The following is a 24,125-nucleotide window of genomic DNA, read 5'->3' as shown; positions in this document are numbered from 1 at the left end:
CAACTACTGAGACATTAGAAAAGTCACATATCTCATCATGAAAGGAAATATAAATTAAAATATAAAATTAAACACCAAAGAACCTGTCAAGTCACCAATAAAGATTCTGGCATGCCTAACGCCAGGTGCACTACTGAAAACAAAGAGATCTATTACAACTATAAGTCAAATGCCACCGATTTTCAATGAGTATAAAACCTGTTCTGTTTGTTTTAAGTGCATTTTGGTACTTATACATATTTTTTTGTTTTTAATTTAAATTTTTCAGCGATGCAGAAAACTGGTATTGTGAATGCCCTAAACTCTACACAGGAAAACTTTGCCAGTTTGTGACTTGTGATGAAAATCCATGTGGAAATGGTGCTACGTGTTTTCCAAAGTCCAATCGAGATGCTGTTTGCTTGTGTCCATATGGCAGATCTGGCATCCTCTGCAGTGAAGGTAAAAACCATTTTCGTCATGCGTTGGTTGTAGTTTCTATCATTCATAGAAGCTGTGGAAAGAAACAAGTCAAATATTTTGAAGGCAAAACACTAAAAGTGACCTCCCCACCTATAAACACAGCCCAAAATCCAGTCACAAAGAATGGCTGAGCTGATCACCTTCCCCAAGTGTTTTTTCATAAAGGTGCAGGTCAGAGAAAGGGAGACAGATAGATCAAAGAAACTGAGAGTTTACAAGCTAGGAAATACAAGGTAGTGTCTGATATTTTATTAAATTACCTGGAGAAGAGCTGAGAGAGAGATTTGACTGAGAGATCATTTGGAGAAATTGATTTGCCCTGTAGTTTGATTTTTCCTCTACTTAGGGAAGCATTACTTAGTACATTTTGCATACAAAATCAGTTTATAAAGAATACTTTCTGGATTTTAAGAATACTACCAGGTACCAAAATTGATTAATTTTTCCAATCAAAAAGAGGAACAAATTAAAATTTACCAAGTGCTTTGCCATGAAGCAGGAGACAGTATGAAGGGAAATTAATAAAGCAAAGTAAATAGGTCATTTTGACTTATATTATCAAATGAAGGGCTTTTATTCCTTATATTATTAAATGAAGGGTTTTTATTCCTTGAGCATTGATTATAATGATTGTTCTAGGTCAGAAATTCCTGTGTGTGAACATCCAAAGTATTCTTGTCCCCTAACAATCAATCTACACAGAGAAAATAATCACTGGTCCTGAGCTGATTTAATGATGCATATGAAGTTCCTTTTCAAATAAATATTAAGCAATTATCAGTTTGGTTTTGTCATATCACATACATATTTAAGTCTTATTTAAAATTTTTATTCCCCAATTTTTCACTAGATGAACATTTATGTTTTATCCATGTTTTCATCTAACCCTGATACATAAAGTGTATATGATACTTTCTTGGTAATCTTTCTTAGCTTGCAGGAGCACAACACATTGGGACTTCGTATGCTGTATCTCTAGTCATACAGCCTACCTTTCTTTGTTTCTTCTCCATTCCCCTGTATCCTCTTTAAAATGACACTCCAGAGCTGACTCGAGGTGCAATATTCAAGGTGTGATAATGCTACTGCTTTGTACAGTAGTTTGACATTTTTCTCCTTTACTCTCTGCCCTTTTCTTAAACACTTCCTCCATTCTATTTCCTTTTATGTGTACACTGTTGTATTCATGAAAGTGCTTATTAAAACTCCTAACACCTCTCTCTTTGGATGCTGATGGTGAGTTCAGAGCCCACCATTTTATATTTAAGGATAGGACTGTTTCTGAAATCTACTCCAATTTGCATCTGCAAATGCTGAGTATCATCTAATGCTTTTTCTCTGTCATTGCTTAATGAGGCTCTTCTGCAACTCTTCCCATCTAGCTGTTTCTAAATTGAGAGATTGAATAAAAATTGAGAGCATAAATTGAAAGTACACAAATTCATTAGTTTGATTATACTACAAAGCTGAAGTCTGAAACCACAGAAAAAATTAATTTTATTGAATGGAAAGGGAAAACTCTGTTTGTATCAGCACTGTAAGCAAGTAAAATGAGAAAGAACACTCAGCGTTGTAGGACAGAGTATAAATGTAGGCCAATAAGGCCACAACATAAGAAATTATTGAAATATGAAAAATTATTTTATTGAACCATGACTTAAGAGTTTAGAAGGAATAGAAATAAACTGAGCACAGACAGAAGTCTGAAAATGAGTTACAAAAGGTCTCATTGTCACATATTCTAAAACAAAGAAGGGAGAAACAGAGACACAATGCAGTGAAGTCTGGATACATCCTTGGGGATAGTCCTAGTAGCATCAAAGTCATACTTTTGAGGAGGTATTTGAAGATAATGATAGATTGCCTAATTAAAATGGTAGAACAACTTAAATTTTTTAGAAACAGAACGAAAATGTAATTGTTTACTATAACAAAGTGATATAGTATATAATAAATTTAATAGAACTAAACGGTCCATTAAAATTAAAGTATAGACATGCACATTTTAAATAAATCATCTTCTGTTTAAGATACGCAATAATATTGTCTCCACTATTCTGATTAGTAACCTAGTGCATGCTACTTTGTTTCTGAAACACTGAAGAAAAGCTGGTTTCTCCTAAATGTTTATCAAATAATAGTTGATCTTCATCAACAAGAAACAAACAAGATGTCACAGTGATTATTTGATAAATTGAATATAGCTAATAAACCAAATAGAATTGCAATTTCCTGCCAGCTTTGCTGTTCCTACCAATAGAGATTATTTAAGAAAGACACAGTAAGGATAAATAAAGAGGTAGACAGTCAGAAATGGGCCCACTGCTAGAGGTCTTCCCCCTATCAGAGCTCCAATTGCCATCCATTAAGAGTTAGAAGTCAAACTAAGAAAGACATCAATTTCTACAAGTATGTAAGAAGTGATAATAAAACTATTGTCACTATTAAATGAAAGCAAAACAAAATAGACAAAACAAACATACAAATGTCAAAAAATTTGGGGGGTTTATTTGTTATGACCAGTTAAAAATACATCATTTTATGGGAAATGTACAAAATTCAAAAAGTGAAGAAAGCTATAGGGCTACCCTAAATATGACAAATGAGGCAAAAATGTAAGGAGAGAGAGTAACTTCAGTTAGACAAACCAATATAAATATGGAAAAATAGATAAGATCCAGGATTGACAAGGAATTTTCTTACATATCTGAGGCTGATGGAGCACACTACAGTGTAAGCAGGCTGGTAACAACGTCTCTGAGTTTATCTTAGTTATTTTATGCTTGTTTCAGACATCCGTAAAGCTTCCTAAAAGCATGTCCATTTTTCCCAATATGTGTAGCAAAGTGCATTCTCTCTTACTACACTTTTTCCTGCTTTTATCACTAGATGACCATGTTATTTTGACTGCAAGTTGACCATTATGCATTGAAATCTCTCTCAAGAAGCTACATAGCTAAGGCATAATGGGTCAAGAGAATGGAGGAGGAAAATATAAAATAGAAGAGAGAACAGGCCATGTTTATCAGGCAGAGGACATGGCCAGACAAGCATACTGACCAGCCAACTATTCACATGTGACTGACCCTTTTTGTGTCTGTATCCCTCTATTTTTCCACACTTATTCCTCCTGAAATCACCTAATTCTCTCTAAAAAACCTCCTTAAGTCCTGCATTATTCCAAAATGCATCCTGTGCTATTCACCTGCATCCTGTAACGGGTCCCATACCCCATGGTAGTTACACTCCTCTGTTCAAATGGTGATTGATCCAGTGTTGATTCATTGTGGTTGTGTCATACCTTGATACTGGGGCTAAGATTCTCCTGAGACAGATCTGGAAGGGGTCTGGACAAGGTGTTCCTTCCTCTGAATCCTTAAGTTGGGTTCCTGCCTGCCTTTGGGCTCTATGCTCCTCTGAAATTGTGGAGATGGACCTGTGGTAGGCTGATGGTTCCTGGGATAGGACTGGGACTTGACTATTGGTTTGTGGAGTTAAATGACTCCAGAATTTCCAGCTTACGGGGGATGGGGAGATGAGGTGGAATGCACCATCAGTACTCAACACTTTGGAACAGACATTATGTCTGCATGGGCAGCTTGACTCTATGTCCCAAGTGATTTTGGCTTTTTAAGATATATATATAAAAGGAACTATGTCATTTAAACCGAGTCCAGTTATTGAGCTCTGTATTTTCAGTAGATTTGTGTGAAAGCAGCCAGCATTCAAGCCCTTAGTCTGCTAAATTTCCTTTCATATTTAAATTAGTAAAAAGTTGCTTGCATTGTGTTTTTTGCAGACTGTAAATCTCCTCCAGTGTTTAGTATCACAGATTTGATTAGAGTTGTTGGATTGCTACCATCTCAGTAATCAGCCTTTATTTCTTTTTTTTTTCCTATCATTTTAACACTTCCATCTAAACACGGGCTGGAGGCATTCTCTAGTTGGTACAGGAAGTTGATACAGTGTATGAAAAAAAAAAAGGCTAGTATGTCTGAAATACCTGATTGTAAGGAATTTTGATATATAAGACACAGAAATTTTAAATAGAAAATATCAGGGCATCATTGTACTGTGAAGTTGTGATGGCTTCCCAAATGCAAGTGAAACAGAAAAGGTTTATTCACCAGGACTGGAAATGAAGACCTGGACTTCTAAACTCTTTATGTTATGTTGTTGTTAATTGTATGTTACACAAGAAACTAGACCCCTTGGGAAGCTGTTTGTCATAACATGTGGCATTTTGTTAAGCCAGGAACCAAGAGCAAGCACTTTCTAAGCACAAATGCAAATTTAAAGGGAGAAGGATTTCAAAGGAACGTGCATTGTTAAGATGAGTAATTGTGTAAGTTGCAGTGTTTTAGACCAAACTTCAGTGTTTTAGTTTCATATATATGACAACATATATGAAGCAGACCTAACTGTGACACTGCATTTAGCAAACACATCCTGAAAAGGGCCATTCACAGCACTCATTCACAGCAATCTCTAAGGATCTTCCTTGAAACATTTCTCAGCGACATTTATGGTAATGCTTCATAGTCCAAAGGATTCCAGCAGGTTTTCTCTAGGATGTATTCCCCCATGCATAAAATTCATTTCAAAGTGTTGAAGTGGAAATAGCCACTTGCTTCAGGTTCTGCAGAGCGAAAATCAGCCTGCATGAGAATTGTTTCTGTGCAGCTATGTTTGGCACAAAATGTCACCTTCAGAGCTGTTTGAGTCTAAAGACTAAATCATGCAGTTCAGTGACAGCAGATGCCCAAAGGGTATTTCCTCAGCTAAAAAAAATCTGCATTGCAGGGTTTCTGGTCAGTGATAATAGACCTTGGGGAATGCTGATCAGAGTTACTCTTCTTCCTGTTCAAGACAATTTGTTTTCTGGGTCATTTGGTTTTCAGTGGGCCTTAATGTCCCCCACCTCTTCAATTTGAGGAATGTCATAAAAATTGTAAAAAACACACATAGGCACACTCACACACTATTATGTCATTGCTGTATTACCAGTTTTTCAGATTCATATTTTCATCTTTGTGTGGGGAAGTCACTTCTATTATTTCAAATTTCAGCTCTCAGTCAAAGTATAACTCTGATGACTCCATGATTACTGATGCCACTGGACAAATAAAAGGAATCCATAAGTATTTATTGAGGGTGGGGAGGGGAAGGCGTACACTTCAATTACCCATTTTGTGCATCACTAACTCCTCATACAACAGTCTTCCAGACATTAAGTCTTTTACAACTACCTTGAACTCTCAGCTGGCACTGCAACACCCTTCAGCTCCAGCACCCCTTAGCTTTTCTTCCTTCAACTTCCCAGAGTTTCCAGTGGGAAAAGCGGGTTTGCATGGCATGGTTCCCTGCAGCCCGTTGTTAAGACTATGGTGAGACAGTCTGTCCCTCTGCAGCCCATCAAGGTCCACAGTGGAGAAGATATCCACCTGCAGCCCATGGAGAACCCCACACTGGAGCAGATGGATGTCCAAAGTAAGCTGTGACCCCATGGGAAACCTGCACTGTAGCAGGGTCCTGACAGGACCTGTGGACCTATGAAGAGAGAAGCCCATGGTGGAGCAGATTTGCTGGCAGGACTTGTGACCCCATTGGGGTCCCACGCTAGAGTAGTCTGTGAAGAACTGTGGCCCATGGGAAGGACTCACATTGGACAAATTCATGAAGGACTGTCTCCCATGAAGGGGTCCCTGTGCTGGAAGAGAGAAAAGGGGAAGAGAGCAAAGAGTCCTTTCACTGAGGAAGAAGGAATAGCAGAGATCTCATCGTAACCCCCATTCCCCATCATCCTGTTCCCAGTGGCGGGGGAGGAGTTAGAGAATGCAGAAGGGAATTTAAGTCCTGGAAGAAGGGAAAGGAAGTGGCAAATGTTTTAAGAACTTGTTTTGTTTCTCATTACCCTACTTTCATTTGATTGATAACTTTTCCCCAAGTCAAACCTGTTTTGCCAATGACAGTAACTGGTGAATGGTCTCTCCCAGTCCTTATCCCAATCCACGAGCTTTTCATTGTATTTTTTCTGTCCATCTGAGGAGGGGAATGATACAGCTGCTTTGGCATCCACCTAGATACAATCCACCATAGCTTGGAAGACTGTAAAACACAGTGTCTGGTGATAAATCTCATTCCTTTTTTTATATTGTCTTTGCAAATATGTTGTCTTTGCAACAGCCCTGTGCATGGCTTGGGGAAAATTGGCTTGAGACCTACTCAGCCAAAAGGAATCCAGGGGTGCTGCTCTACAGTCAGCTGAATATGATCCATCAGTGTGTCCAGGTGGCCAAGAAGGACAATAACATCCTAACCTGTATCAATAATAGTGTGGCCAACAGGCCAGTGATTGTCCCACTGTACTCAGCACTGGGAGACCATACTTGAAGTACTGTGTTCAATTTTGGACCCCGCACTTCGAAAATGACATTGAGGTGCTGGAATGTGTTCAAAGAAAAGCATAGAAGTTGGGGAAGGGTCTGAAAAACATGTCCTATGAGGAGCATCTGAGGGAACTGCAGTTGTTTAGTCTGGAGAAGAGAAGACTCAAGTGAATCATCATTGCTCTTTACACCTATTTGAAACAAGGTTGTAGTGAGGTGAGGGTTTGTCTCTTCTGCCGTATCTCAAGTGAAAGGACAAGAGGAAATGGCCACCATGGGGGGTTCAGATTAGATATTAGAAAAAAAAAATTCACTCAGAGAGTGGTCAGGTATTGAAATAAATTGCCCAGGGAGATGGTGGAGTCACCGCCTCTGGCAGTGTTCAAGAGGCATTTGGATGTGGCGCTTGGGGATATGGTGATTATGGTGGTGCTGGAAGATCAGTTGGACTGGATGATCGTGAAGGTCTTTTCCAACACTCATGATTCTTTAATTCTGTGAGTCTATGAAACATGTGAGCAGGTCTTCAGGAGAACTACTCATCCCACTGTATATGGCTGCTGATCCTGGAGCCAGACACTAAGCTGTGTTCGCAGTTAGTCAATGTTAATATAAAAGAAGTGTTTTATCTGATTGCAATTCTCTAGCCTGAAGTCTTCATCTCTTTCTATTCCTTTAATCTGTCTTGTTTTTTGCAAAGTATTGTAAAGCTGTGGTTCAAGATGTATTGGCAGTGAATGCTGAAAGAACATTAACTCATAACAGAAAATTCAAAGAAAATGAAACCATTATTCTTTTTCAGCTTTGTCACTTTCTTCTCTTTGCTAAGATTTTTTTCAAACTGAAGTTGATTTTTTTTTTAACTCCCATTTTATATGCTCACCTCTGATAAGATGTAAAATGTTAAGGAATTAAGTAGTTGGCTATATTAATATATTTATATAATGGGATAATTTGTCATTATTTGTTTGTGAGGCAATGGAACATATCATATCATGTGTTATTACTTGTTCAGTACTGGGAATGCACAAAAGCACAATGATGAATGACATAGAACTGACGGAGAGACACAGGACAAGAGCAAGGACAAAAAGTTGATAAAAGACTTCACTACTCTGTCAGAGCAGTGTGTGTTTTAGGCACGGTGTTAATCTGGAGTCTGTTTTTACAAGGCTCATCATCAGAGACATTGAGACACATCTTTGTTCTTTACCACTTCAGACTGCACTCTAAGAGCAAGGGCAGAATTCAGCTTGAATGGTGTCTAGACAGGAAAAGAAAAATAATCCAGTGGGGTTAGCTGTGCCCTCTGCTATTTCAGTCAGTGGCAAACATTTTACAAAAATGTTTAAAAGGACTATGTTTCAAGAAAAAGATTATGCAATTTTCTACACAGTCTTGGCTCCATAGCTTTATAACAAAAACATAGAGAATAAAAGGAAAACATGGAGCTGTCTTACTTCACACAATGTTACCAATCACTGTATTTTTCACACAGGGTTATTATTATGTGGTTTTCAATTTCCAAGTTAAAAATATGCAAGACTGTGGTCATTGCATGAAAGGAATCTCAAAGACAATATTTTACACTGATGCACATTTACTGATGACCTTTCACTTTTTTATGTGATTGAATAAAAATCTATTCATAAATAACTCAGTGTAGAGAAGAAACATGATTAAAAATGTGGTATAAAATCTATATACAACAGTCCAGAAACAGATAAACTATGGAATATCTGTCAAGCTAGATAGATTGAATTAGGCAGAAATTTAAGCTTTTTACTCAGTATTAATTAACATTTCTAAATACATTTTACTCTCCAGAGACAAGGATAGGGAGGACTATTTGCAAACACTTACTGCATCTGCCTACCTGCTAAGGATAGGGTAGTTAATTAGATACTGCATCTGACTTTAACTAGATATGAGAAACTTCTTCAACATGGTGGAGAAAACCATGAAGTAAACCAAATTAAGGTGTAATGGTTTTCATAAAAAATACCTGTGGGACTCCTATTGCCCTAAACAGTGTTTCTTCCTGTGGTGACCACATGTCTAATGAAGGTATAGCTCTATATGGTGCTCATCCACCATTTCAGGTAGCATCCAGGCACGGTGCATGCACAGGGAAGGACCAGAGCAGAAGGAAACAGGGCTGGGGTATGACAGCTGATTAACAAGTTCAGGTAGTCAACACTAAATAAGGACAATCCAACTAGGGAATTTTTTTAATTCCCTAAACTTGTTGGTGGGTGTGAGTTGCTCCTCTGGAGACGCATGCCCTTCTTCCTGCCAGTCTCCTGATAACCACTGTTATGTAAATCTCTGTGTGCCCAAATATTAAGTTTAGCCCACTACTAGTGATATACTGGATTTACTATTGTTTTTGCTTGGATAATTGTACCCCTGATTTGCATTACTTATCATTTTGTTATCCTCAAATAAGTTGTTGATCCCAAAAACTATTGACTGGTGGTGTCCACTACCAGGTATGGAACCTAGAGCATGGTAGGGATGTCTTAAGCCCCTACAATGACGAATATATTATGGAATGTACTTCATGGCCCCAACCAAATGCACAGTTAAAGCTGGATGAAAAGACCATAAAGAGCTGAGAGGAGATGTTTAAGTAGTCAAAGATGGACACCACTCAGGAAAATTGCTTCTTGTTAGATGGTTTGAAAATGGCTGTGCTCTGGTACCCAGGAGCAAAGAATGATTCGTGACTATCCTCTAATCTGGAGTTCAGAGATCTACACTCAGTTCTTCAACACACACCAGGCTTTGTGCACAATTTTGTGAAAATAATTAGGTTTCCACGATCCCTAGGGTTCACATTCTTTAAAATCAGGAAAAAAAAAATTGTTTCCTTGATTTTACAAACAAGTTCAGAATTTCACAATCATTTAGCTTTTATGGCAATGAAGACCAGAGACAAAGAACATGCAGAGTGGGAAGTGGTTTGCAGGATACAGAGCAGGTAGGCTTTGTCCTATCCATCTTTAGAAGTCTGAAATACATTACTCTTACTTACAACCCAATGGTGCCCTTTTATTTGGTGTGGTGAAATAAGGATTTTAGAATACTGTTCACCTGACCTGTATAAGGTAGTTGTTTTATGTGAAAGACGCTGCATCCTAAATGTGCCTAATTTTTCTACTGATATAAGTGCAACATTGGATGGTCAGCTGTTACGTAGACATCGATGTCATAGCTCATATAATCATAGAATCATAAAATGGTTTGGCTTGGAAGAAACCTTAAAGATCATCTTGTTCCAAATCCCTGCCATGGGTAGGAACACCTTTCGCTAGACCAGGTTACTCGAGCCCCATCCAGCCTTAAACACCTCCAAGGATGGGGAGTCCACAATATCTCTGGGCAACCTGTTCCAGTGCCTCACCACCCTTACAGTAAAGAATTTCTTCCTAATATCTAATCTAAACCTTCCCTCCTTCAGCTTAAGGCCATTTGTTCTTGTTCTTGTCCTATCCCAACAGGCCCTGTTCACAGAACAGTCCCTCTCCAGCCTTATCGTAGGCCCTCTTTGAGTACTGGAAGGTGGTATAAGATATCCGTGGAGCCTTTTCCTTTCTAGACTGAACAGCCCCAACTCTCTCAGCCTGTCTTCATAGGAGAGATGTTCAAGCCTTGTGACCAACTTAGTGGCCCTACAGGTCCATGGTTTTCTTACATTGGAAACTCTTCATCAGTGTTCAATCCATCTTTAGAGGGAATGCCAAAAGGAGCAAGTAGAAAGGTAAAAAATAACTCCCCAGTTAGAAAGCTCCAAGGAAACTGCTGAAACAATGACATACTTCATGCTGGGAATAAAGTGTTTATGTTGGGAATAACTCATCAGGAGTAGACTCTTCAGTGATCTCTGTCAGAGATCCAAATTACCTGGCTCTGTGGAGGTACATGATAGAATTTGCCTTTTCCGTTGTAAAGCAAAGCAGGAAAAGACCATAATTCCAAAGGTCTGCTTTATTTTAAAATCTTCTTGTCTCTTAAGTATTTTGTGGTTTATTATATAAATGGAAAGAAAGAAACAAAAGGGGGGAAAAAAGGAAAGGAAAAAGGAATAATACTTTGCATTAAAGGAGGTACCTTTGTGTCATAACTTCCTGAGAAACAAAAAATGCAGAACTTGAGCCAATTTTAGTCATGTTCAAGTAAGCTGAGGGAATATGGGTGGACTGAAACAATCACCAAATTTAAATATGAGGAGTTGTGTTTTTCCAGCACAAAGGTCTTCTAATTAGGACAAAATCATTGTTTCATATGGAAATTTCCTGGCTCACATTTACGATCACAGAGCAAGACATAATGTGTCACAAGTGTGAAGTAGTGCTTAATAAATGGGACAGTACACTCTGTATTGCTGCAGACTCCAAGTCTGTGCTAGAAAAGGTTTGTCATGCCTATGTCTGCACCTTTTCTGCAATGCAAGTACCAGGTACTAAGGCAATGTCTGCAACTTCAGTACCAATATGGCAGGTTTTCCATGTGTGAGAAACTAGATTATTATATTAATTATTGACTTGGACCAACTCAAGTGTGTGTGGTAGGGGCAGGGCGGGGGGAAAGGGACAGGTCAAATTTTACAAAGGCGAGGCGATGCCCTATCCCATACCTCAGCCCCTGTGAGCCTCCTGGGGCAACCTCTGGGCAGCTGTCAGTCAGAGGCAGCCCAGGAGCACTGCCCACACTACACCCCAGAGCCCCAGAATGGCCAGTAGGATAAAAGTCCCACCTGGGAAAGGTGGCCACAGGGGGCCAGAGCAGATAAAACCGAAGACGTGTGGTCTCCACATGTTTGAACACTTCATCTTCTAACCTCCTACAGCTGGATCTATGCAGGATGTAGGGATAGTGGCTATATTTCTCTTTTACTCTCTCTTTCTTTACTTCTTCTCCTGATTTCCTTTCTTAATATTTTGGGTATCTTGAGACTGGATGGGCTGGATTTTACTAAGTTGTATATGTTAGCATATGCTAAGTCAATTCTTTGTGAAATGCTTTATTTTGGTTGGATGTTACCCTTTAAACTTTTGTCAAGCACTCTTATTTTCTAAAGTTTAGCAGTAAAAGTACCCTCTGAGAAAATGTGTTCAGCTTTTCTCATATGCACTCTCTCTTAAGGTGTTTAAAAGAGCTGAAGGTTCTTCTAATATGTCCGGAGGGTGGATATTGTTGGAGCTTTTATATTTTTAAAGTAAAACCCCTTCAGTGAGCTTGTAGCTCAGGGCCTGGCATCTTACACCACGTTGCAAATTTAGAGATAGATTCCACAAACTAGAGATGATGATAAAATTTTCACCATTATGTGTTATTGTTTCTCCCACACTGCATTCAAAGCCAGATGCTTAAAGGTTAATGTAGATTTACTTGGGGAGTATTGATGATGATGATTATAATACTTTACTAGCACTTACCAATCTGTTTTGTACGTGGTATAGCTCTGTATGCCTTCCTCCCCAATCTCTCTTATTGCTTTCATTAATAAAGCTGTATCCAGTCACATTTGGTGCTCAGGCTGGTTAGACGTAACTGCTCAAATCTTAAACCTACTCCAATACCCAGTCTTTTAAGATTAAGTTTTACTCAGCTTTCTTCCTCTCTCTCCTGTTTTAACTAAACTGTGTAGTCAATATGAGCATTACATGATCTCTGCTTTCGGCATCAGCTACAGGAATTGGCTACTGGATTCCAGTAAGAAATCCTTGAGGCAGTGGGGGTGCTTAGTAGCAGCACTCTATTGTCTTTCCACCAATAGAGACATGTATAGACTTGATTTTATTTGTAATTCACGTAGGTCCTATTCACTGTGCTGCAAATTCATCCTTATATGGCTTCTTTTCATTATTTCCTCTACCTGTGAAGAATTATTACTCCATAAGCTCTTCAGCACGTCCTTGTACACACTTTCAGTCAGATGCCTGTCAGAGATGGCATTTCTTTAAGAGGAGAATTTCTTTGTGTGTTTTCTCTCTCCAAGTTTTGAGTCAATATTACAGTGTACAAATTGTTACAAATAGAGTAACAATGTTACCTAGAATCCAGGAGATGGCAGTAGTTGCCAATAATTCATTTGAAAAAAAGCCTATTTACAAAAGCTGAAAAATAGACATTTACCCTCAAAGTAAAGCCAAACTGTATCTGCATGTGTGTAAAACATTGCAACATAATGAATAATTAATTTTATTTATGAGTTCTTAAGTTCTAAACCAGACTAGGAAATAGAGCTTGCAAATACATATGTTAAAGAATTTGCCCTAACACAGAATTTATTTTTTTTTTAAATTCAGCTATTAATATTACTCAACCCAGTTTCAGTGGCACAGATGTCTTTGGCTATACCTCATTCCTAGCTTATTCTACAGTCTCAAATATCACCTTCTACTATGAATTTCGCTTGAAATTTCAGTTGGCAAACCACGACTCAGCTTTACAAGATAACCTGATTTTTTTCACTGGACAGAAGGGCCAAGGTAAGCTTTATTTGTATTACCTATCCTTATACGTTTTCAAATACTCATTAAACAAGTAGGATAAAAATATATACAGGTTTTTCTTGATTCTTTTTAGGATATAATTTCATTAGAGGGAAAATAATCTCTTCAATACTTTATTGTTTTGTAAAGACACAGTAATTCAATCATGTTGTATAAATGTTTCTTTTCATTATGGAGAAATATAACTGCTTCCAGTAATTAAAGTTAACAGTTAATTTGACACTTGAGGTAGTATATTTCAGAACAGAAGAAACGGAAAACAAACTCAAAGTTCTCTCTTGTCAGGCATACACATAAATTTCATTATTGATCACATATATTCGGTGTGCAATTTTGAGATGCTGCCTCAAATCTTCTTCCGCTGATACTTACTTGATTGGAAAATCAGTCTGTCCATCCAACATGCCACAGCCATCCTGCCTTGTGTCTCGACCTGCCACAGGGGCAGCCATGAATTGCTGCTGTTGTCACAGTGGTTCCACTTCCAAGACACACAGGACTCAACACTGAAACCCAACCTTGTGGCAGCTAGCTTTGCACCCTGTGTTACTCATGTCAAACAAGAGATTCTAACCCCTGAGACGACTCAATGCAAGTTGACCCAAGGTAGCTATGAGTAAGTTGTGCCACAGTCTGTATAGCAAAGCATTCAACTTGATATGATTAACACAGCTGAGAAGCAGGTTATATAAATCTATTTACAGCATTTGTACTAAGATTTTAGCAATACTTAAGGTATCTCTTCACAGCACCACTCTGTGGCAGACTGCATGGCATTAGAATTGCAATGGGCTAAAATAGAAATACTACTTGTGTTCTGTCCATCTTAGCATTACTCCACAAAGAAGTTATAATGTGGATGAAAGTTGAAAAACACATAATGAAAATTTAATGCAGATGTAAAGTAGTCAGAGTAGAGACTACTTTATTCTTCATAGATCATAAGAAGCAAGTAATTTATTTTTACCTTGTTTCTGCAATTGGAATGTGACCTAACTTTTGGGTTTGGAATTGTCTATTGGGTTGTTGAAGTCTAGGAGGGAGTTTTGGTGATGTGTCTTTACATCTAAACCCAACACACTGATGGAGAGTGATTTAGGTAAGTAAATATAAGTCTCTACTACAATAGTAGATGCTTTACCATATCTAAAACATCACATGAGTTTGGCAGATATGGTCCATGAGTTACAGAAACCCAATGCTAATGCTGAAGAGTATCAGAAAATTAATACTTCAGGAGGATGAAAGAGGGGAGAATTTATTATTATTAGCAGTTTTAAGATACTGAGCTCCCAAAATGCATCATTAAAAATCAATTTGTGGGAGGCATGATGCAGTAACATATATGTCTAAAAAAAAACTGCAGTATATCACATCAGAAGGATACAGAGTATTCTCCATTGTTTTATTAGTACATTTGATATTTTCTTAGGTCTTGCTTTCTGTTAAATTTCATTGCTTAAGTTCCTGCACCCTCTGGGGCTTCTTCTCCTTTCTCCCTGTGGCAGACTTCCAAGAATCAGACTGTTAGTTTATTGCTATGCAAACTAAAACTTGTTAGCTTAGAACAGCTCAGCAGTTTACTCATCTGTGATATAATTCAGTCTGCTACTTTTCATTTGCAAAGATTCTGTCAAATTTAGCTAGTGCAGCTCAACCAATCAACTGTACTTCAGTGTGCCATGACACCCTGGTACAGAACATTTACTTAATTTATCAGGTTGATTACCCAAATTAGCCTAACTTAAATACGTACTAAACCACTGTGAGTGTATTTAAACTCAAAACTCAGCTCTGCCTCTGTCTCTGTGTGAATCAGATGTTGCTGTTTTCTTCCAAACTTCAGCAAAACATGGTCAGACACGTAATCCTGCTAACTGTACTACATTCACACTATTTTAACTACATCTAGGTCGAACGCTCCATATGCTACATTTTATCCCTAGGAGAGTCACCACTCACTCCCAGGCAGCTTTTCCTTTCGCTTATTGGTGCGGACAGAGGAAATATTGTCTTTCTTTTTTCAGTAGCTGAGTAGAAATGGTGTGTAGAGTTGAAGTTACCTAAAACATTTCCATCTAGTCTTTCAGAAAACAGTGTTCAGAAGCCAGTGTCCCCATCATTAAATTTTCATAAGAATAGTACACAGCTCTGATGTAATACAAACACAAAGGAATCTTTAGAACATTCTTTTCAACAACAAGAATGAACCATCACATTCAGACATGTTTCTGCAACCTTGGGAACTGAATTTCAATCACCTGTTTGAAACATTTCCAATTGCAGGAAATGTAACCAAACAAAAATTGTACCAATTAATTCATTGCCTTTGCTCCAGATAGAGAAAATGCAAATATGCAATGCAGAACACCAGTGGTGCAAAATAACCTGGTTTTTTTTCTATTACATTAATCAAAAGAGAACAAAAAAAATTTGCTGCAGTAGAATTTGTCTCAAAAAGGTCTGCCTGCAGGGTGTATGCTGTACTCTCCAAGTGATTGTGGAGTGTAGGTCTTGCAATAATATTTAGCTGACCTGAGTTTTAAAAAAGGATCTTACCAGCGTCATTTTTATTAATGAGAATTACTAGCATTCCAGGCTTATTATGCAGTTGTCAGGCAGAATCTGTCTTTTTGTTGCTTTGTATATAGTTTGTGTGTGTGTGGGAACAATGCAGTATGATAATAATGCATTTCTGCATCCCCTTGTCAAATGAGGGCAACACTTAGCAAAGAGAAAACAATGAGGCACCTGATAAAATGCTGTTGGTAAATTGCTGTTTTCCCCTTAGTTTAAATGGCTGGGAAGACTGAGCACCCTACATTTTAATTACCAGAAAGCAATTTCTTACCAAGTGAACTTCACTTACTTCACCAAGAGCAGATGCAGTTGTTCTAACAATTTACTGAGTATCAAGCAATAACACTCTCACCAGGAGGAGTGTGAGGGTTTTTGTAGCCTATGATCTTGCTATAAGGAGGTATTTTTAATATTTCATTTACATTTTCCCCTTTCTCATTTTATCCCATTTCTTGTAGTTAGCATTCTCTTGCTGCACCCTACCTGATTCCCCTCCACTGTTGTCTCTGCCCAAACCATGGGCATCGATGTCATGGCTAACCTCCTGTGAGTTACTATCAAATTCTGTTCCAATACATAGTTAAAGTTAAAAACTGTTTAATTTATGCAGACTCAACATTATATTATTCTGCCCCAGCTCTGGCAGTATTCAAGGCCAGGTTGGATAAGGCCTTGAACAACTTGATCTAGTGGAAGGTGTCACTGCCCATGACAGGGAGGAAAGGGACTAGACGATACTCTAGGTTCCTTCTGACCACTTAGCAGGGTATGATTCTATGACTATCTTCACCACATCATTTTTGTAGAGTCTTGACACTGTTGCATTTCTTTGATTTCCAAAAAAGCATTTTAAAAATTCAGAGAGCATTTTAAATAATGGTTTGTCTTTACTGTACTTCCCCTAGTTTTGCAGGTCAAATCATGTAAGTACTTGTAGACATTGTTGAAAATAGAAACTTTAGTAATGATTTTTTAAAAAGAATTGTTATTTTCAGTTTGGAAATACTACACTGGTAACGTGCCAGTGGAACTGAAAGTAATGGAATTTCATTCAGTCATGAACAAACCATTGTAATAAAAAATGAATAGTTTCTGTTCTATATAACTCAGTGTAACTGCCCACTTTCTACAGAGGCAGTGTATTCACAGTCCTTGAGATAAGATTTTCTTTTTCGATATATTCCTGTTGTATCAAAATACTATATAGAAAAAACAAACTTCTGTATAGAAAAATCACTCCCTGCCCCCCACATTGCTAATGCAGCATGTTCATTTATAGTATATGAGATAAGGGGAATATGGCAGTTCTGGCTGTGAAACAGCAGTATGCAGAACTTCAGTGGGAGGACAATATAGGTATCATTGTTTCTTGGGGTAAAGTTTGTTTTATGTTTTGCAAATGAAGCAAATTTCCCATGCATTTGAGGCAGAGGCATCAAGACACATCTGAAATGAGGGTCACCATATGATTCTGGAAGAACAAATAGGAAGAGACCTTCCCAGAAACAAATACAAAATGAGATAGCCTTATGAAAACAGAAGAAAATATCAAATAAAGCACAGTGTGCAGGCATGAAATTGAGCACTGAATTGCTCGAATTCACATGAGACTTCTAAAAATAAATAGGTGGCTTTGAATTTCAATTCAGGACATCCTAATGCAAGAGTGAGTACATTCTTCTCCTTCACCTTTTTTTGTATCCTGGTTCTTTTACTGTACAAAGTGTATATGTAAAAGGATAAGATTACTAAGAAGAAACAAGTTGATCATGTTTTCTCTAAACAATGGTGATTCCATTCTTGCCTGCATGAGAGATTGAATTCTCTTCAAAGATGTCAGTGTAAAAACGTGTTTACTTGGACAACAAGGAACAGGTCCAAGACTTGAATTCTTACTCATAGGCTTTAAGTCAGACTTAAAATCCTTCAAATGAGATTTTATAGTATGGTGACTGAAAAACACAAGCTGCAATTATATTTATATATCATATAAATACAAAGAAATTAAATTATTTATTTCAAATTTGAAAATTAATGGGTTCTAACCTGAAAGTTAGAAAAGCTTTAGAAAATTAAAGCATATGGCTGTTCTGACCAGAGAAATACCAGTAATGAACAATCTAGAGCCACCCTAATCTAGGGCAGGTACAATAAAGTCTCCAGGTGCTATTGAGTCAAGGGCAGCAGATGGAGCTTGATAGAAGTTGCTAGAGCTTCTTCAGGCACATGTCCCTGCTACTCCCCTTGCCTCACAGCAGCAGGTGCCTGCAAGTTTTGAAGCTGTTAAAGTACCTAACATGAAAGTTGGAAGCATACTGGAATAGGATTAAGTCAAGGCCTGTTCTCACACGCAACTTGAAATTTCAATTATTTTTTTTTAGATTTTGGAAAAAGTTGAAAATTTATTCATGTTCCATGGGGAGGGAACAGCAATGACTTCTAAATCCACCACGGTCAACAGGTTTTGTGAACATCACTAACTTAACTGCAGTGTGAAAAAGGTCTTCCTTTAAAAAGCCTATAAATGTTTAAAATCCCTGCAGTTTCTATTTTAAATCCACAAAAATACTGGAAATAGCATTACAAGTTAGGCAGAGATTATTAGAAGTACTTAAGAGGCTTAAAACCTTCCTGGCTAAAATATTCTAAACTGCTACCTTTTCAGTGGATTTGGAGAATATTTTATGTACTGGTATTTATTAAATCCTAGAATAAGTAGTTATTATTTTTTTGTGTTTTCAGGTCTGAATGGAGATGATTTCTTGGAGTTAGGCCTCCGTAATGGGAGAGTGGTATATAGCTACAATCTAGGTTCTGGCACAGCAACGATCATCAGCAAGGCACTTGATCTGACACTCCATATTCATGTCATCCATCTTGGCAGAAATCTCCAAAAAGGCTGGCTGAAGGTAAAAAAGTAATTCCTTTAGAAGTAAAATGTTCTCTGTATTTTTTCACATTTCATATGGAAGGATTAAAAATTATTTCTGTGTTTCTCTGTAAAGCTGGGAGGACTGTCTTCCTTAGGGGTTCCTAAATAAGGCAAATTCCTTTGTTGTAACAAATATAAATGTCTCATTGAAAGGTGGATGATCAGAAGAATAAAACTGTCACTTCTCCTGGGAGGCTGGTTGGACTCAATGTCTTCAGTCAGTTTTATTTAGGAGGTTATCGTGAGTATACTCCAGAACTCCTACCAAAGGGACCCAGATTTAAGAATGGCTTTCAAGGTAAAGATTACACCATTTTCAATTCCTTTTAAAACATGCATTAGATTGTTTCAGTTGCCAGTGAAAGAAAGGTATAAAATCTCTGTCTTATCAGGAAACAAATTGGGTTTGTTGAATTTCCTTGGATGAAATTCCTGTGGCTTTTTCATTGTTTCACCATGATAGCCTAAGAAATATGATGCAAAAAGAGGCTTTACTAAATATTTTTAATACTTTCTGTTTCTGCTAAAAATGGAAGTTCTCCATTATATAAACTCTTCTTATGTGTCCCCGTTCTACAACATCTTTTCAAAAGGACTTCGTTTCCCTGTGGTAGTTTAGATTCTTCTCCCACTGTGACTAGCAGTGCTAGTTTGGGTAATAGCTTTCATGCTGTAACCTTCTTTCTGATAGGACATCACGAAATCTGATTTTTTTTCCAAACATTATGATCTAGGTCTCCAGACAGGACCTAAGTAATTCCTCTTGGGAATATTTATCTAGCAGATACTAATTTCTGCCTCAAAACTAATATTTGAAGCTTTGTATAAATCTGAATTCAACTCCTGCCAAATCAGCAATGAAGCAAAGGATTTGTTTGTGACACTTTATTTGCATTCCTTATTCCCTTAGAAACAATGTGCTTGATATTTGTGAGGTAAACTTGGATTTATTTTAAGGACTGGAAAGCCTTTCAAACAAAAAGAAAACATTTTGCAATAGTAAAACAAAGTCTGAGTTCTCAGTTATAAAACTGGGGGCACGTTATCAAAGACAAGCATAGCAATAAAATTCACTTTCATATGCTACTACACCCTATCTGCACTAAGACCATGTAACTGCTTGTTTTCCAGGCATCACCTTACTTCTTTTTCTTAACAGAAATTTCCTCAAAATCGATTTCATATCCTATGGTCAACTGTTCAGTCAGAAAGTCATAATAACTAATATCTCAGCTGTCTCTGTCTTTTCAGGAGGTATGGATTGTATAGTTATACTTATCCTAGCCTCTTAACAGCTTGCAAATTGGCATATCATAAAACCTAATGTCTGTGCAAGTATTTTAGTTGGGTCAATATTTGTGAAGCACTTCTGGCTTTACTTATGGACATGTTAATGTCAGGGGTGACCAACAGGAATCTCTGGTGCTTCACTTTAGCCATAAACCTTTTGAAACAGTTGCAACTGTATTTTAATGGGTGAATTTCTACAAATGCAGTATGAATAATCTTTCAAAACAAAAAAAAAAATCGAAGTTCATGTACTGTTAGTTACTGTACTAGTTATTGATTTTTCTTACTCTTTAAAAAGAAGTATTTAGTACAAAATTTTGTCAATCATGTAGCACATAAACAATTTACTCTTTGCCCCTGACATTCAGAATAGTAAACCTCCTTTGCTCTTCTCCAGAGTGGGAACTGCAATACCAACAACATAAAAGAAAATTCTGAACTATTTTACTTCAGTCAATTTGCAGCTGTAGGGAACTCACAATAAAACTCTGGAAGTGACAGTCAAGATAAATTTATCTAGCACATAGTTGATTAAAGCACTCAGACTTTTGGAAACTGCTGTTGGCTGCGTTTAAAGACATGATTTATTAAAACCATTTTGCTTCTAATACCAGAGTGTACCTCTCCTTTTGTAAGTAATCACTATTGGATGAAGAAACATTGAGGCCAGCCTTATTGCTGCAGACTAAATGTCCCCAGTGCAATAATTTAGAATTTTTACTCTGTACAGCTACTGTTTCAGACCATTTCCTCCCTTACATGTATGATTTTAATAGTTTTTCAAGTAATTTCCATGGAGTAGGAGGAAACTTAAAATGTCTCTAATAAGCTGTAATTTAATAATCAAAAGTTGGGGAATTTTAAATTTAGAAAATTTGGACATCAGCACCTATAGACTCTTTTGAAAGGCTTATTAACATTTGATGGTACCATAAGCAATTTACAAAACTTCTTTCAGCCCCTAAGAGAAGCTGAAGAAACTAGTAAAGGTAGAGCTCAGATGAAGGAGCCAAGTTCGTGTGGAGTTTGAGGCTCTCTGTGCTTCATCTGAATTTGAGGCTCCTCGTGGGTTTACAAGAGCCTTTTGTAAATGGGATGGTAGGATAGTTTACTTAAATGCTTGGCTCTTTTTTCGTTTCCTATAACAGTGTAATTAAGGGACCTTTGAGAGTTTTCTGAGATGTGTAACAGAGCACACTGCAGCTGCTCTAAAAAGTCAAATGTGGGTTTTAGGTAGTTGCAAATCTTGCGTCCAAAGAGACTCAGCCTGCTGATTATGAACAATCTGAAGTGGGAGTATAAAACCAACCACCTTGTGTTCAAAGGTCTGCACAACTCAACACAATGACTCACACAAAGTGAGACAGATAAGTATTTGAAAAAAGCTGGAAGTTACAGCTGAATTTCCAAACTCCCATCTCTGAGAGAGGCATAAAGAAACCTGGTGTCAGGAAGAGTTCTGATGTTTCGTGCTCTGTGCTACCATGACAGCAGGATGTAGTCTCCAGCCATGGATGTAATTGATGGAGAGCCAGGGCTTGCATACAGAAATAAGTGAGGAGCAGAGAGAGGAGCAACTGGTTGTTCCCATGTTCGTAAGCAGGATGAAGTATAGCTATGGAAGTAATCTGTTCTTTGACAGCAAATACTATTAAATGGAGGAGTAAATAGGCAAAAGAAGCTGTTACCATAAAGCTGAACTATTGAAGAACCTCTTTCGTGTTGACTGAGCCACCTCTTCATATTTTGCGAAAGAAGTAAATAAAATTCTAGGTGCTCCAGTACTTTTATTTAAGAGAAAGTAAACCCAGAACACAGATGAGTTCCATATAGATACAAATGTAGCCTTTTGGTCGAAGTTTAAATTCATGATAAAGTAGAATATATTGCAAGCCTGCCAGAGTAAAGACTACTTATCTTTATGTTCCTGCATTGCAGATGTCACAGAAGGAAAGTGAGTTCTGAACTAGCTTCTCTTTTAGACAAACACCCCACTCACAACCAATCAAGAAAAACGGGAAAACCAAAGCATTTTAGGATAGGTAGAATTTTAGACATCTGTAAATTCAGTATGGCATTCAGATAGAAAAGGTTTTATCCATGTATCTATTTCTGTCAGTTCTCTTACTTCTTTTTTAGTACATATTCTTGAAAATGCTTGCTTTGTGCATTTTTTTGTCAAATTAGTGCCAAGTGTTTACAAGCAGTAAGGGAAGTTAGTGAGAAATTTTGGAAAAAATTCTTTGAACTATAAAGATATATCAGGGAAAAAAAAAAAGAAAAAGTAAAGCTGAGTAATGAATTCATATTTCTTATGATAATCTCTGAAGTTTACTTAATCCATTCCTGGTGGCTCTTTCATGGTTTGTGACCTCTGCTTAACTGGGCTGAAAGCTATAAAATAAATTGAAAGTAAAAAAAGTCTTTGCAGGAAGCTCCAAGTGTGGTCAAAGGAGTCCCAAGACAAAAGATTACAAACAAAAAGGTAGTGTATAATCTCTGAGTGCACTGTCTTGATGTCTGATTTCAGTTTAATTGCATAAAAGTGATCTTCAGAATCTCACTAAGTTTAACTCACAAACTCAAAAGCTTGAGTTCCTCTCGCAAACTTGGCTCTGTCAGAAAACCTCTCCATTATTCAGAATAGTTGGCAGCCTCTCATTAAAAGGGGCCCAGAACTGGCAGAGCAAAGGGAATTCAGGTCAGAGAGAAGGTCAGCTGATCCCTCTGCAGAAGGTTGTATAGTGTTTGCTACAACAGGCTCAGATTCCTGCTCTGACTCTTTCATCTGCAGCCGCATGACTAAGAATCAGAAAAAATAGGGAAATTAAAGTTTCTGTTGAACTTACAAAGCTGGGTCAAAATACTCTTGTACCTACTACTTGCTTTGTTCCAGTGCTCAAGAGCTGCTTCTAACCTAGATGGCACAGTTAGACTGTGGTTGGTACAGTTAAATGAGTCATCAACACAAATGCCAGTTTATTTTCCATTATGATCTTAGCAGTCCTTGGTGACTTACTGTGCTTTCCATTGTTTACACAGAGCTCTGGGCTGCTTTTTCTTAGCACTTCAGCAATACTCAGGAGAACAGAACATGCTTTATCTGCTACTGATAAACAGATGAAACATTAGTTAGGATTTACCAAGCATAAGGTGGCCTAAAAACCAACCCTGTAAACAGGAAAGAACAATAATACAAAGATTGAAAATAATCATCAAATTAAGCTATTTTTATATTGTTTATAATGAGTTTCTGAATAACCAGTTATATATCAATATAGACAGAATTATGAAATGTGTGTAATATGGAAAAGCCTGTCTAAGAAAGCTATTTTTAATAACATTGTTCTAACTGTGGTTAAATTAGTGATCTTGCTATAGGTATTACTTATACAAAGTATATGACTATAAAAAATCCTATTGGATATTCATTGGGTCTTTCAGGTGCAAGTCTTTTTCTTATGTGATTTCAGTGAATCATGCAAAAACTCACATTAAGTGATGTTTTAAAAAACAGTGTAACAGTTACTTGCAATCTCCATATCATATCCTTTCCTTGATTTTAATATTAAGCAGAGAGCCTCCGGCATGCACTGCTGAAAAGCTCCTATTCTCAAACTTTCAGACACTGTGGGAATTCACTTTATCTCAGCTAAATTGTATAAATCAGATTTAGAAAGGTATGAACATTTCCAAATACATTACTGTACTAGTTTAACTAAAGTGGTTTAAAACCTGATTTTTAGTTTTTCTATATATATTTATGTATATATCTGGGTAGCATCTCTAAAGTGCTTAGGGCTACCTTTAAATGTGACTTTACATCACTTGGATGCTTGTGTATATTTTGTAAAGTTACTTAGGATTTGATCCAAAAAGATATACTATATGGCATCAACTTCAGTTTTGCAGGATATAAATTAGCACATGGATCCATAAATATGATTCAGA

General features: G+C 37.3%; 1 protein-coding gene across 1 annotated transcript in view; it reads left to right on the top strand.

Moving 5' to 3' along the window:
- The window catches only part of EYS (eyes shut homolog), a 671,723-nt gene that overhangs the window by 610,197 nt on the left and 37,401 nt on the right, over positions 1–24,125 (top strand). The window contains exons 32-35 of the mRNA XM_051778236.1: positions 269–441; positions 13,166–13,348; positions 18,695–18,861; positions 19,038–19,182. Coding sequence (XP_051634196.1) covers positions 269–441; positions 13,166–13,348; positions 18,695–18,861; positions 19,038–19,182 — 668 coding nt within the window. The remainder of the gene's footprint in view (positions 1–268; positions 442–13,165; positions 13,349–18,694; positions 18,862–19,037; positions 19,183–24,125) is intronic.

This window comes from Manacus candei, unplaced genomic scaffold (assembly GCF_025592945.1).
Source record: "Manacus candei isolate 608988 ecotype Guabito, Panama unplaced genomic scaffold, ASM2559294v1 h1tg000011l, whole genome shotgun sequence".
In the NCBI taxonomy this organism is placed as follows: domain Eukaryota; kingdom Metazoa; phylum Chordata; class Aves; order Passeriformes; family Pipridae; genus Manacus; species Manacus candei.
The sequence above is the reverse complement of the archived record's forward strand: the minus strand, read 5'-3'. Positions and strand labels throughout refer to the sequence as shown.